The sequence below is a fragment of the Dreissena polymorpha genome, chromosome 6 (assembly GCF_020536995.1).
Source record: "Dreissena polymorpha isolate Duluth1 chromosome 6, UMN_Dpol_1.0, whole genome shotgun sequence".
Classification (NCBI taxonomy): domain Eukaryota; kingdom Metazoa; phylum Mollusca; class Bivalvia; order Myida; family Dreissenidae; genus Dreissena; species Dreissena polymorpha.
Window position 1 is genome coordinate 13,095,027 of NC_068360.1, and position 13,473 is coordinate 13,108,499.

Below are 13,473 nucleotides of genomic sequence, written 5' to 3' on the forward strand. Positions count from 1 at the left end.
GTGGAATACTCGTAGCTAATACGTAGCGTAACCGTACCACTTCGTAGTTCTTCGTATTAATAGAAAGAAGTTCTTGAAAAAAAAAGGTCTACGAAAAGGTACGGACGACTACGGTTGTCGTTACGAACTAGTACGGATTAGTACTGTTTAGTACGGATACGCTACGATCGATAAATTCGTAGCAATTTTTTGAACATGTTTAAAATTTGTCAAGAGTCGCTACGGACATCCAAAAACTACTACGACTGATCACAGATCAAGTACGGAGAGCCACGGTCCAGTAAGGATAGCTACGAACTGTGCCGAAAAGTATTCGTAGCTCGTTCGTAGCTCTGATTCGTGACAGTGTGACCGAGGCATAAAGGTATGTCATATGTTAGATCAACTGTCGCATAAATCGCCATCATGTAACTTTATTCAAACTCGCGATCCTTGAAAACAAATTATTGTGACCGCGCAATTCAAGTAATAAGTGAATGAAAGTAAGAAGAACAGGAACAAAACAATTACACGTAAACAAAAATATGTTTAGATTTGAAACAATTAACTTAGAGACTTTTGCGGTTATAATAATGACGTCATTTTACAGCGAAACTGTAGAGAATCGATAATGTTCACCTTTACTTCTCACTGAGACGGTGAAGAACCATTTAAAGTCACTGGTATTTCTCTCTGCATAAATGTATATCTCTCTGTATATAATAACATGCTATTATGTTTTTGAAACGTTACTATGGATATCATTTAATATCATATACGCGACTCAAAACCGCTTCGGCACACTGTTGTTTTGTAAAAGCGAAACAAGAGATGTGTTTGTCAGAAACACAATGCCCCGTAATGCGCCGCTTTTTCTTTTTTTTTTACCTTTGATCATAAAGGATGACCTTGACCTTGACCTTTCACCACTCAAAATGTGCAGCTCCATGAGATACACATGCATGCCAAATATCAAGTTGCTATGTTTAATATTTCAAAAGTTATTGCAAAACTTTACTGTAAGGTTAAAGTTTTTGGACAGAATGACGCAATGACAGACAGACAGAAAGACAGACCAAAAACAATATACCCCCGATCATTCGATCCGGGGTCATAAAAAACATTGTGAAAATAACCATTAATCTTTATTTTCTTGTGCGTGCGGTAACAATGGCTAATAATTTGATACACATGCATGGTTATAATTCATTATAATTTTTTTTTTTTTGGAACATATTTAAAGTGTTCTTTTATACTAATTTCCATTTTAGTTAAAAAAATTGCTGTTTAAAAGTCGTCGATTTGACTGTGAAAAGATCTCTTTGGGCTGAGAATTATTAATTTTCCGTCATAATATAAAGGCGTGGACATTTAAGTCCGATTTTGAGTTGTCTATCAGCCAATTAACAACAATTAACAGATGCCGGTACATTCAATCAACGAATGCGTTACCACGAGAACTTAAACAAATACTCATGTTACTGACAATGAGGTATTTATTGAATATATGCAATGCCTTTCGAATTTCCGAAAATTGTGTTTGCATTTTTTACGAACACTATATTGTGAAACCAGTATCGTGTAGAAATTTCTGCAATAATAAAATGTATAAAATTTGGTTTCTACATGTACAATACAGAAAAAGTTGCGTATTAGTGATTTTTTGTAAGAATGTTCACATGTGGATGTTTTATAATAAAAAAACAACATTTTTTCATTGTAATTACATATGTAATATATACTATCTGAATACAATCCTTTGCAATTCTTCAACTTGATGTGCGCATATTATTTTATAATATTCATGTTATATTATATCATCATAGTTATTTTAACATTTAATCTGTCCAAAAACATTACTTTATGAAGTATACGTATCTGCGAAAGAATGAGATGAAATAGTTAATACATAATATTATATAGTTTTTTACACATTCATGTTTTTATCCGTATATGACGGCGACGTCATTTCATTTGTTTTTTAACAACGCGAGACCCACCGAGATATCATTTGACGTCGTTACTTAGACAGCGTCTGGGGCGCCATTATTTCACACAAACAATACAAATGCCTTGTTTTTAATCAAATTAAGCAAAATGTACCAAAATGAGTTGTGAGCCCGACTTAAAGCGTCGTAAAATGGAAACTCACGTCAGCGGCGATGATAATGTACAAGACGTGAGCCTTAACGGTGTATTGGCATCCAAGACACTTCACTGCCGGTCTGCCACTGCGTCCGCCAGCGGGGACTTTGGGGACACCACGCACCAGTGTCTGGCCCTGGTCGCCGGCGATACCTCTGAGCACGAGGGCGAGACAGAGCGCCACATCGATGTGTACCAGCAGTCGTGCGAGTTCGGGGATTCCTGGACTCAAACGTACCAGCTGCCGTTGAGCAAATGTCCACAGCGGCCAATCCGAACTGGAAACCAGTACTATGATGGAATAATTCCAGAATTGGAAGCGGTCGGTTTTAAACCGCTGCAGATCGTAGCTAAAGGCAAGTCTGGCACAATCGTCTTGGCACAAGACCTCAGCAAGATGCAGAATTACCAAGATTGTGAGACAACTCCGGTCGCAGTTAAGCTCAGCACCGGCAAGCCACGGCGAAATGTTAACCGGCTGGGTGTGAAGGCTGAAATGTATGAGGAGATCTCGACACATCGCGAGCTGCACCACCCGAACATCGTATCATGGCTGGCCAAGATTGACTACAAGGGCCGCGTAGCGAGCGTCATGGAATACTGCCCCTGTGGAAACATGGAGGAGATGCTCAAATATCAGGTACGTGAAACACATGGGTGATCATGTAACATATACCATCAAAATACTGATGTTGATCATGATTAAGGCTTTAGTTCTTATTCATGTACATGTACATAGTTTTACGAACGAATAGAAAAGTATGTATCAGAAACCTTGAATTATAAATTGCAGATATTTGAAAGTGTAAGTTTAATACACTATTTCCAACCACTTTCAATATAGCCTGGCCGATTTCTCATGGAGGACGTCGCTCGCCGCTACTTCCGACAGATCCACGCCGCCGTCGAGTACATCCATCTCCAGGGTTATGCGCACAGAGACATCTGTCTCCAGGTAAACATTGTTTTGTTGCTGGAGTAGCTGTCCGAGTGAAATTAAAACCACGCTATCACGTATTTTCCTCCAGGGTGCAATCGTTATTATGTATACTCTTGAAAATGACAACCACACACATATTTTGAAATGCAAGAATCAATTATATTTATATGTGAACACACATGACGTTATGATTCTGATATAAAAACGAATGCTATATTTATAGGTATTTATACGTTGAACAATTGCAGTATTTCTCATTAAATATATTGAGAACATATGCCCAACTCGATTGGTATTCAATGTTGTCGCCGTCAGAAATGTTCGCAAGTAATCTTAGTCAAAGGTGAGCTAAGACAGGGACAGAATTATTAATGTTACTGTCTGCAGCATATATTATGATATTTAACACTACATTGTAATTGATCCATACATGGTCTTTACTGTAAGTTTAACGGTCAGCTACTCAAAAATGCAAACTACTAATATCGCAGTTATTGAGCCCCGTAAACCAGATATTAGTACACATGTAGTTTCTATCTTAGAAACTTAGAAACCTTTGACTACATTATTATATATTGACAACATTGAATACCAATCGAGTCGGGCATATGTTCTCAATGCAATATAGTTAATGAGAAATACTGCAATTGTTCAACGTATAAATACCTATAAATATAGCATTCGTGTTTATGTCATAATCATAATGTCATGTGTATTCACATAATGAATTTAGGAATTGCATTTGGCATATGTGCACCGCGGCACGATTAACAATCACATCTGTGTTAAGAGGGCCGAAATCGATCTCACAAGTATTTGCGTATTGAGTTCGAGAATGTTTGTCAGTAGATAATTATGGTGTGTTTCTACAAACTTTAAAGAGCTAAAAATATTTTAAAGTATATAGCAGAAATGGATTGAGCCCATGTGTACTTTTGTGATGCGTCAATGTGTTATACTCATATTGAACATTCTAACCGACACAATTAGCAAACCATATGTGCAAAGCATGTATGTCATCCTACATAAAGCCAAATGTATTTTGCTCGGCGATGTCCCAGTGACCTTTAACTTTGACCGGTTGATTTAAATAGATAATGATATTCCTCACTAAGCATCATAATGTGTTATATGTTACTAGATTAACCCATTTATGCCTAGCGTCTAGAAAAAAAGGCCTTGGTAAACAGCGTAGACCCAGATGAGACGCCGCATGATGCGGCGTCTCATCAGGATCTGCGCTGTTTGCTTAAAGGAATTTCTGTACGAAATATTCTAAATATAGAAATAAATATACTAGACATCCCTAATTTTGGAAATAAATTGATCCAATTTAGAAGGATGGGAGAGTCCACTAGGCATAAATGGGTTAAAGCATCATCCAGGTATTGTTTGGAAACGGTACGTTAACTCTTTGTGACATAGGGCTTGGAAGTGTTGACCTGACACTCGATAGGCCACTTCCGTTCACGTCAATGGGTTCTGTAGATATCACACAGAGGCGACATGGTCTCTGGACGTAAAGACTATCCGACACACGGATACCCCCAACTCTTCGAAATAACACAATGACACTGACCTAATATTCTATATGTTCGCATACATTTGTTCATGTACTCTGGCATAAATAACAAGAAAACGATTTGTTTTCGGTGAATGATCGAATATTTATGTCACCCGTGGTTATAGAAATAGTATACACGTATTTTCACTCCTTGCTATACCGCTCGAGATTTCCCCTTTCCTCTTGAAATAAAATTCGATCATGAATCGTGATTAACAAATACATTGTATCCTCGATATGGATGTGTGGTGTGCTAGTATGTTAATTTCTGATTACAGTGTATGACTCATGCTCGTAAAAACTCCTCGCTGTCACTGTAAAATGTATGTATAGCAAATGACAAAACAAAAACCTCTTTAGTTCAATACAATGTTATGCCTGCCTGTCTGTTATGAAAAAATCTATCTTTCTCGATATAGAATATAATCCCATAAATCTCTGGATTGCAGAATGTTCTTCTCAGCCAAGACAACGTCGTGAAACTGAGTGACTTCGGCAGTGCCGTCAAGTTTATGGTGTCATGTGATCCACTAGTAGAGGACGAGTGTGGATCATTGGGTAGGTACATGGTGTCGTGTAACCCTTTAGTAGAGGGCAAATGTGGATCATTGGCACTCTGGACCCAACCGGCTATTTATTGCATACGGAGAATCCGGAGATGGACGAAGTGTTACGATTGGATCATTGGGTCGGTACATGGTGTAATATTACTCCCAAGTAGAGGGCGAATGTGGATCATTGGGTCGGTAAATGGTGTAATATTACTCCCTAGTAGAGGATGAGTGTGGATCATTGGGTCAGTACAGGGTGTCATGTGACCACCTAGTAGAGGGCGAATGTGGATCATTGGGTCGGTAAATGGTGTTATATTACTCCCTAGTAGAGGATGAGTGTGGATCATTGGGTCCGTACATGATGTCTTGTGACCCCCTAGTAGATGACGAGTGTGGATCATTGGGTATGTTCATGGTGTCATGTGACCCCCTAGTAGAGTACGAGTGTGGATCATTGGGTATGTACATGGTGTCATGCGCCCCCCTAGTAGAGGACGAGTGTGGATCATTGTGTAGGTACATGGTGTCATGTTACCCCCCTAGTAGATGACGAGTGTGGATCATTGGGTAGGTAGATGGTGTCATGTGACCAACTAGTAGATGAGGAGTGTGGATAATTGGGTCTGTACATTGTGTCATGTGACTCCCTAGTAGAGGACGAGTGTGGATCATTGGGTAGGTACATGGTGTAATGTGACCCCCTAGTAGATGACGAGTGTGGATAATTGGGTAGGTACATTGTGGCATGTGACCCCCTAGTAGAGGACGAGTGTGAATCAGTGGGTAGGTACATGGTGTAATGTGAACCCCTAGTAGAGGACGAGTGTGGAAAATTGGGTCGGTACAAGATGTCTTGTGAACCCCTTGTAGAGGACGAGTGTGGATCATTGGGTCGGTACATGATGTCTTTCTAGTAAAGGACGAGTGTGGATCATTTACTAGGAACATGGTGTAATGTGACCCCTAGTAGATGACGCGTGTGGATCATTGTGTATGTACATGGTGTCATGTTACCCCCCTAGTAGATGACGATTGTGGATGATTGGGTATGTACCTGGTGTCATGTGACCTCCTAGTAGAGGACGAGTTTGTATCATAGGGTAGATACATGGTGTCATGTGGCCCCCTAGTGGAGGACGATTGTGGATTATTGGGTCGGTTCATGGTGTTATGTGATCCCCTAGTAGAGGACGAGTGTGGGTCGTTGGGAAGATACATGGTGTCATGTGACCCCCTAGTGGAGGACGAGTGTGGATTGTTGGGTCGGTTCATGGTGTTATGTGATCCACTAGTAAAGGACGAGTGTGGGTCATTGGGTAGGTACATGGTCTCATCCGACCCCCTAGTGGAGGACGAGTGTGGATCATTGGGTCGGTTGATGGTGTCATGTGATGCCCTAGTAGAGGACGAGTGTGGGTCATTGGGTAGGTACATGGTGTCATGTGACCCCCTAGTAGAGGACTTGTGTGGATTATTGGGTCGGTTCGTGGTGTCATGTGACCCTTAGTGGAGGACGAGTGTGGATCATTGGGTCGGTACATGGTGTCATGTGACCCCCTAGTGGAGGACGAGTATGGATTATTGGGTCGTTTCATAGTGTCATGTGACCCCCTAGTGGAGGACGAGTGTTGATCATTGGGTCGGTACATGGGGTCATGTGACCCCCTAGTGGAGGACGAGTGTGGATTATTGGGTCGGTTCATGGTGTCATGTGACCCCCTAGTGGAGGACGAGTGTGGATCATTGGGTCGGTACATGGTATCATGTGACCCCTAGTAGAGGATGAGTGTGGATCATTGGGTCGGTACATGGTGTCATTTGACCCCCAGGTGGAGGACGAGGGTGGATCATTGGGTCGGTACATGATCTCATCCGACCCCCAAGTGGAGCACAACTTTGATAGGTATTTTGGTAGGTATATGATTATTGTGTCCTTCTAGTTGAGGACGAGTGTGGAGAGTGAATCATGGAGTGGGATCTGGTGTCGTGTGACCCAATAGTAATGGGAGACGATGTACATGTACTTTTGTAAGTCTTAATAAACTGTCTGTCTGTCGAATGTATGTCTAATTATATGACGATTATTGGATAGGTATATGGTGTCATGTAACACAAATATTTAGGAAAAGTGTGAATCATTGGAGTAGGTGAAGAAAACTTTCATTATATTCGATTACTTCTCTGGGTCTTTATAACGAGTGTGGCGGATAAGGAACAATGGTAACTAGCCAAAGTGCTACCGCTTAAATCAACATTTGACCTTAATTCTCTTTTTTAACGTTTTGTTTCATAACAATTTGTTTCAAGTTCATTCACGTACCGATAAGAAGCCATGACAGAAGCTGCGCTATTCCTTAAGCGCAATATTGACATACAACTTGGTGCCTTTTACAGTTGCATTTTTTTCATTCAATGCTTTTTAACCCATTTATGCCTAGTGGAATCTTCTGACCTTAACATTTAGATGAGTCAATTTCCTATTAAAGGGGTTTCTGGTATATTTTTCTATTTTTAGAATATTTCTTACAGAAATTCCTTTATTAGCAAACAGCGTAGACCCTGATGAGACGCCGCATCATGCGGAGTCTCATCTGGGTCTACGCTGTTTGCCAAGGCCTTTTTTAAACTGTAGACATAAATGGGTTAAGCATATGTAAATGTTATTCAAACATTAGTTGTCAATTTTATGAGCGTTAACATAGCTAACTGTTCTTTATTTTTTTTACCAGAGCAATAAAAGTCAAATTAATATCTCCATACCACTCGTAAGAGCCCAGCCCTTGTCTTAAGATCGCTTACACATGTATATCCCATAGGCTACCAGGCCCCGGAAGTGCTCAGTAAGACCCCGTACAACCCAAAAGTGGCAGACATCTGGTCCCTAGGGGCCACCCTGTACGCCATGTGTACCGGCAGTCTGCCCCTCGGAACTATCAGGTAAACTGGCAGGGAGAGAGTTACTTCACAACTTACCTTCTATGGATTCTAACTAATAATTCTGTATGGTTGGACATATCGAATAGATGCATGCCTGAAAACTAATCAAGATACATTTAACTAGTCCTATTTATATATTGTATAATCTATAGCTTTTCTTAATTTTCTGGTTTAAACGAACAGATGCTTACATGTAAATCCATGAATAACAAACAAATGAAACATTTAGTACATTTAAGCATAAATCAAAATGACATTTATTTAATAATTCTAATTGCATGTCGATAACGTCAAAGTGTGAGTCCAAATAGCATGAGGTTATAGAAGTTAATAACGCAAGTATTTGGTCATGACTTCACAGAAGTGACGTCATTGAGAACTCCTCCAAGGAGATCAAGTTCCCTTCGCCCCGAGTGATGACCTTCAGTCGCCAGTTCATGGAGCTCGTGCGGGGCCATCTGGCCATACCCAGCGTCAGGTAGGATCCGGTACCACATATCGTAACGGTAATACCCATTAAATAGCGGTCCCGTCTACAGTAGAATCCCCGGCTCTCCGGTTAACGCAGTGTTTGGTACACGCGCTCCTCACTTTGGCGACCCGGGTTTTATACACGCTTCGGGCGCATGTGAGCTTGGTAGGTGGTCACCATGAAGGACGGGTGGGATTTCTCCGGGTACTTCAACCACTCCCCCTCTCCGACCACTGCACAAGACTACATTGAACTTTGATATCGTTCTTCAAAACTTAACAGCTGGAAATTGCAGCTTTAATTTAACACTTTCACTAGTCTAGTAAGTTAATTAGGTACGATGGTCTACACGCTCCGGGTCCTCTCGTATTGTAGCCTCATGTGCGGAAAGACCCCATAAACGGCGAAATACTCACACATACCGAGTTAAAATATCAATTTGATTGGAAACTGCTCTTTATCGGAATCCCTTGTACACTCCCTTAGTAACCAAAACTATTTCATGCTTGTTTTGTATTTATGTTAATTTTGCTATGTGAATTTTCTTAGAAGTACAATAATATACACAGCAGTTTGATTAAGATCTAAATTAATCCATCAACTCACAACTAACGACCCATACCACACAGTGTTTTTGCACAGTCCGAATTTCCACTGTTTTTTTGAAGTGGCAGTAAAAAGTGTGCATGAATATCATTTTAAATGATTGATTACAAAATGTAATTTCTCATAGAAAAATGACTTTTTTTTATCAACTTCTATTTTCCTTTTTTCAATGTACAATGTGTTTCCATTGACCGTACAATAATGTAATTGTATGCATTTAATTCGTATATGTTATTACACAGGTATGGTTTGTCATTGGTCCATCTTGCAGCATTGACCCAAAAGCTTCAGCCCGGGAGTCAATGCCACCGAAGCTGTGCCAATATATGATAATATACAATTTGGGCGTAAACAATCAGCTAAAATACCAGGATGTTCCGTGAACAATAGTATTGGGCATACTAACGTGATTGTGTTGAGATTTTCACAAGGACTACCCGGTATCAATAGCATTTCGCAATGTTTATGTTCATGTTTGATCGGTTGCCGTTTTGTCTATTAGACGGTAACACATTATTGTTACTGTCTACTCCGTTTTTGGTAAGCGCCATGGTTATTGACAATCACGTGTGTTAATTTGAGGTCTGGATGTTTGGCCCACGACATGGCACATTCGGCCCGCTGAATTAAAGTTCATTTGACCGAACATTTTCACCCATGTTGTTTACTCTTTCTAGTAACACGTATTACATGTTATTCTTATCGTCATTGGTATTGTAATTTGTATTTATCTAGGTACACGCTCAATCGTATCGCCCACAGCGACTGGGTCGTCAAGAGCGACAACTCCGTGCAAATAGGCCACTTCTACAAGGTGCGACAACCGCACAAGACTGGCGAGGGGGCGCTCGAGCGAGATATCAAGATCAAACTGCAGATCTAATATAATCATACTTAGTGTGTGTTCTTATCTAAAAATATTCTACAATTTTACCCACATTTATTACTGAAAAGTCCCTTTATATTTAATTCATTAGCTTCTTACTTTATCCGTTCCAATGGTATCTTTAATGTTTGTTGAATTGTTAAAACATTTTTGTGTATTCGGTTTAATATATATTTTTTATATTTAAATTGCTATTGAATTTGAAATTTTAATACAATATCATATCATTAAATGCAAGGTTCATAAGTTTGCAACACAGTTTGATATTTAACATTTCGTGGTTTTTAAGTTGTATGCGCCATAAAATAAGATTATTAAACTACCGGTAACCATGTTTCGTTTCTTGTGTTTCTAGACTAGCGACATAACGCTTGACTTTCATATCTTTACGTATCACTTAGTCTTAGTTGTGGGGTTCACTCACTTTTAACGCTTGAATATTTTCTTGAATTACTGTTTTCTTTAGCATCACATTCAATAACAGTTCTGGTAAATGCAAGAAGGGTAGTGTTTACGTATTTGATCGTGTCGAGTTTCAAAACAATGTGTGGCAATTGCTTGGATTCTTTCTTTCGAACATTAGATTTTATACGTGTATATGCTTGTATATTATTACAAAGGATAATTATATACAGGCCCGTAGCCAGGGTTTTGAAAAGGGGGTGCGAATTTTTATCATAGACGATTGTTATTGAGCAACGAAGTGGAGAAGGGAGTATGTGCGGGAGGGGATGTTGAAACGTAAACTCCTGCATTCTTAATTTTTTTTCACATGTATTCAGAGACTGAAGTTATAGAGCATTGTATATGAAAAATGACTTTCATTGACCATACTCAGTGACTGATCTACATGAATATGATACAACATACATCTATTCCCCACCACGTTTTCCAATAACCACGTTTTTCGATCAGTCACGGGAATACATCATTGTATACGGTGTTTAACCCGACACTTGTATGAGCGCACACACTTTGTTTACCTATGCAACAAAAATTTATAGAATGTGAAATCAACAATAAGAACGGTATAAAATATCATTATTTCTTGGAATCTTGATAAAATAAGTGAGTTTTACCATTCGAACATTTTACCATTCATAAATCGAGCAAATTAAATGGAAATATTTGACTTTTTTACATAACAATAATTTGTCTGCTACTATGGATAGTACCAGTGGCCTAGCATTGCTCAAAACGTGCTTATAGTGCTTACAGCAAACACTGATTAACAAAACTGGGTCTTCTCTAATGTACATCAATTCTAAAAAGAAATCAAAATGGTATAATTGGTTACCTATTTATTTTTTTAACTATTTTTAACAAATAACTTATCTTTTTCAAAACGAATTTCGGAAACATGCGAACACACTATGTCGTACTTTCACTTCCATAATAACGAGGTTACATGTTGCAATATGCTTTTACTGTGCTAAGCTGTCTACATTTCATTGAGACACAGACTGTGGTGTCAGTGCTGGTCACTGTCTAGCCGTGGTGCGGGAACAGATGTGTGAGGATCTTGATCATGTAGTGGTCCCACTCGTGCATAGTCAGCTGACCGTCCGCTGAAAGGGGACACAACTCGCACCTGTACTTGGACACGCATAACGATAAGCCGTCTCATTACATTGTGCTTATATTCAGAAGATTAAATGTTAACGTGTCACATAAGTAACACCCATTTGACTATGCTAAATCAGATATGTAGCTGACGCCATCCCTTTCTTTTTGCTTTACCTGGTTATAGTGTTTAAAGTACTTGACTGACAGTGTAAACGATTTTTAGCAAGGATCTGCACAATGGCTTGTTTTTAAGCGAGTGCATATTAAATAAAAATAATATTCCCGTCTCAGAAACTATTTATAGATAAATATTTTGATAAATATTTCATTACAAAATGACCCGTACTCACCGTGCTGGTCCATGAGGCGGAACTCGTGCTGCATGTCGATCACGTTTAGGCAGCCGTTGTGATCGAAGTCGAAGTGGTGGTACAGCGCGGTGTAGATTTCCCTGTCCGTGCCGGCGTGCGGCGACAGGTATTCCGCCAGCGTCACGCAGCCGTCACCTGCAACGTCAAGTGCGTGTAGCGGTGAACACACCCTTACATTCGGACTGGTTACTGAAGCCTCAGAGTACCAATGCCCGGACGGTACCAACTTTTGAACGATTTTATTATAAATATGCATAGACAGTGATTGACTAGTGGGCCATTGAATTTGCTGTAATAATCAACAGTCGCGTGTTATATAAACTGACACGATAATATTAAAATATTATAAATCATGGCAAATATATATATATAACTTTAATAATGTGGATATTAGATGTGATTACTGTCCGCATCGCCGGCCATAATGACGTTGTCCCATTCAGCCTGGTCCACGGTTCCGTCATGATCGAGATCCATGTTGCGGAACGCCTGATCCAGGAAGATGCGCAGGTCGTGGTTGTTGGGCAGGCTTACCTGTTGCCTAGGCGACATCGCCGCCGCCGCAGATACTGCCAGACAGAGGAGCGCCAGCATTCTGCGGACGCATTAAGGGGCGGATTGAGATGGGATAGTTTAGCTAATTGGGTCATTGTCGACATGAAATGGCTTCAAGCCGATTCTAGTCACCAGGTCAGCTTGAAATCATCCCAGGGTGACATGAATCGGATTGAAGTCACCATAGGGTGACACGAATCGGCTTCTAGTCACCCCGGGTGACTTCAAGCCATTTCAGGTCGACAATGACCCAATGAGCGATAGTTTACCGTACGTTACGTGGATTACTTACAGTTTTATACAATATGTTTTCAGATGGTATATCATCACTGAATAGTATATTATATTTTAACATATACAACAGAAATAGACGGTTAAAATGGAAAAGTTACCCACGATACTCATACCTCGATAAAGATGGAAGTTAGCCGAAGATCAGTATTCGTGCGCTCGCCAGGCAGCTGTGATTTTATATACGACGTTATCGGCATAACATGGCATGTGATCGGTGCAACTGTCTTCACGACACGAATTTCGTCTATTAATAACTGCAAAATACGTGATCAGCAAATTTCATACACGTTTTATAAATTAACGGGACATACAAACAGTATTCACTCAAAATAAAGATTCATATTTTTAGTAAAACAATACATGCTTCAACTTTTAACAGCTAAATACAAATATATTTACCCGGCACCAATATTACAATAGAAATTCGACACAAAATGATATGCCATGCGCAAAGCGTTTTTCTTAAATTCTATTCACAACACGTTTATAAAATATTATACAAATATTCCCGTGCACGCAAATGTTCCGCCGACCACAATTTTTTTGAAAACTGTTCAATATGTTGTTTGTTTTTCTCGGAGCTGAGCAGGTTTGATCTTAAAGG

General features: G+C 39.7%; 2 protein-coding genes across 2 annotated transcripts; one reads left to right on the plus strand and one right to left on the minus strand.

Annotated features, from left to right (window-relative positions):
• The first annotated feature begins 1,982 nt into the window (after positions 1–1,982).
• Positions 1,983–10,417, plus strand: LOC127834586 (uncharacterized). Its single transcript, XM_052360584.1, has 6 exons — positions 1,983–2,764; positions 2,969–3,079; positions 5,078–5,186; positions 7,999–8,119; positions 8,481–8,597; positions 9,933–10,417. Exons 1-6 carry the CDS (start codon positions 2,087–2,089, stop codon positions 10,078–10,080), a joined length of 1,284 nt encoding a protein of 427 aa, XP_052216544.1. The 5' UTR covers positions 1,983–2,086; the 3' UTR covers positions 10,081–10,417.
• A 1,070-nt stretch (positions 10,418–11,487) lies between these two features.
• Positions 11,488–13,140, minus strand: LOC127834595 (uncharacterized). The gene is made up of 4 exons (XM_052360601.1): positions 12,983–13,140; positions 12,425–12,615; positions 12,000–12,155; positions 11,488–11,651 (listed from the first exon to the last, which is right to left on the minus strand). Exons 2-4 carry the CDS (start codon positions 12,612–12,614, stop codon positions 11,572–11,574), a joined length of 426 nt encoding a protein of 141 aa, XP_052216561.1. The 5' UTR covers position 12,615; positions 12,983–13,140; the 3' UTR covers positions 11,488–11,571.
• Positions 13,141–13,473: the final 333 nt, after the last annotated feature.

Excerpts from the sequence above, each read along its gene's own strand:
- LOC127834586 (XM_052360584.1), top strand. The coding sequence starts at position 2,087 with ATGAGTTGTGAGCCCGACTTAAAGCGTCGTAAAATGGAAACTCACGTC. Across the intron at positions 8,120-8,480 it reads CTGCCCCTCGGAACTATCAG|AAGTGACGTCATTGAGAACT; the intron begins GTAAACTGGCAG and ends ATGACTTCACAG. Across the intron at positions 8,598-9,932 it reads CTGGCCATACCCAGCGTCAG|GTACACGCTCAATCGTATCG; the intron begins GTAGGATCCGGT and ends GTATTTATCTAG.
- LOC127834595 (XM_052360601.1), bottom strand. The coding sequence starts at position 12,614 with ATGCTGGCGCTCCTCTGTCTGGCAGTATCTGCGGCGGCGGCGATGTCG. Across the intron at positions 12,156-12,424 it reads TATGGCCGGCGATGCGGACA|GTGACGGCTGCGTGACGCTG; the intron begins GTAATCACATCT and ends TTGACGTTGCAG. Across the intron at positions 11,652-11,999 it reads CCGCCTCATGGACCAGCACG|CGGACGGTCAGCTGACTATG; the intron begins GTGAGTACGGGT and ends GTCCCCTTTCAG.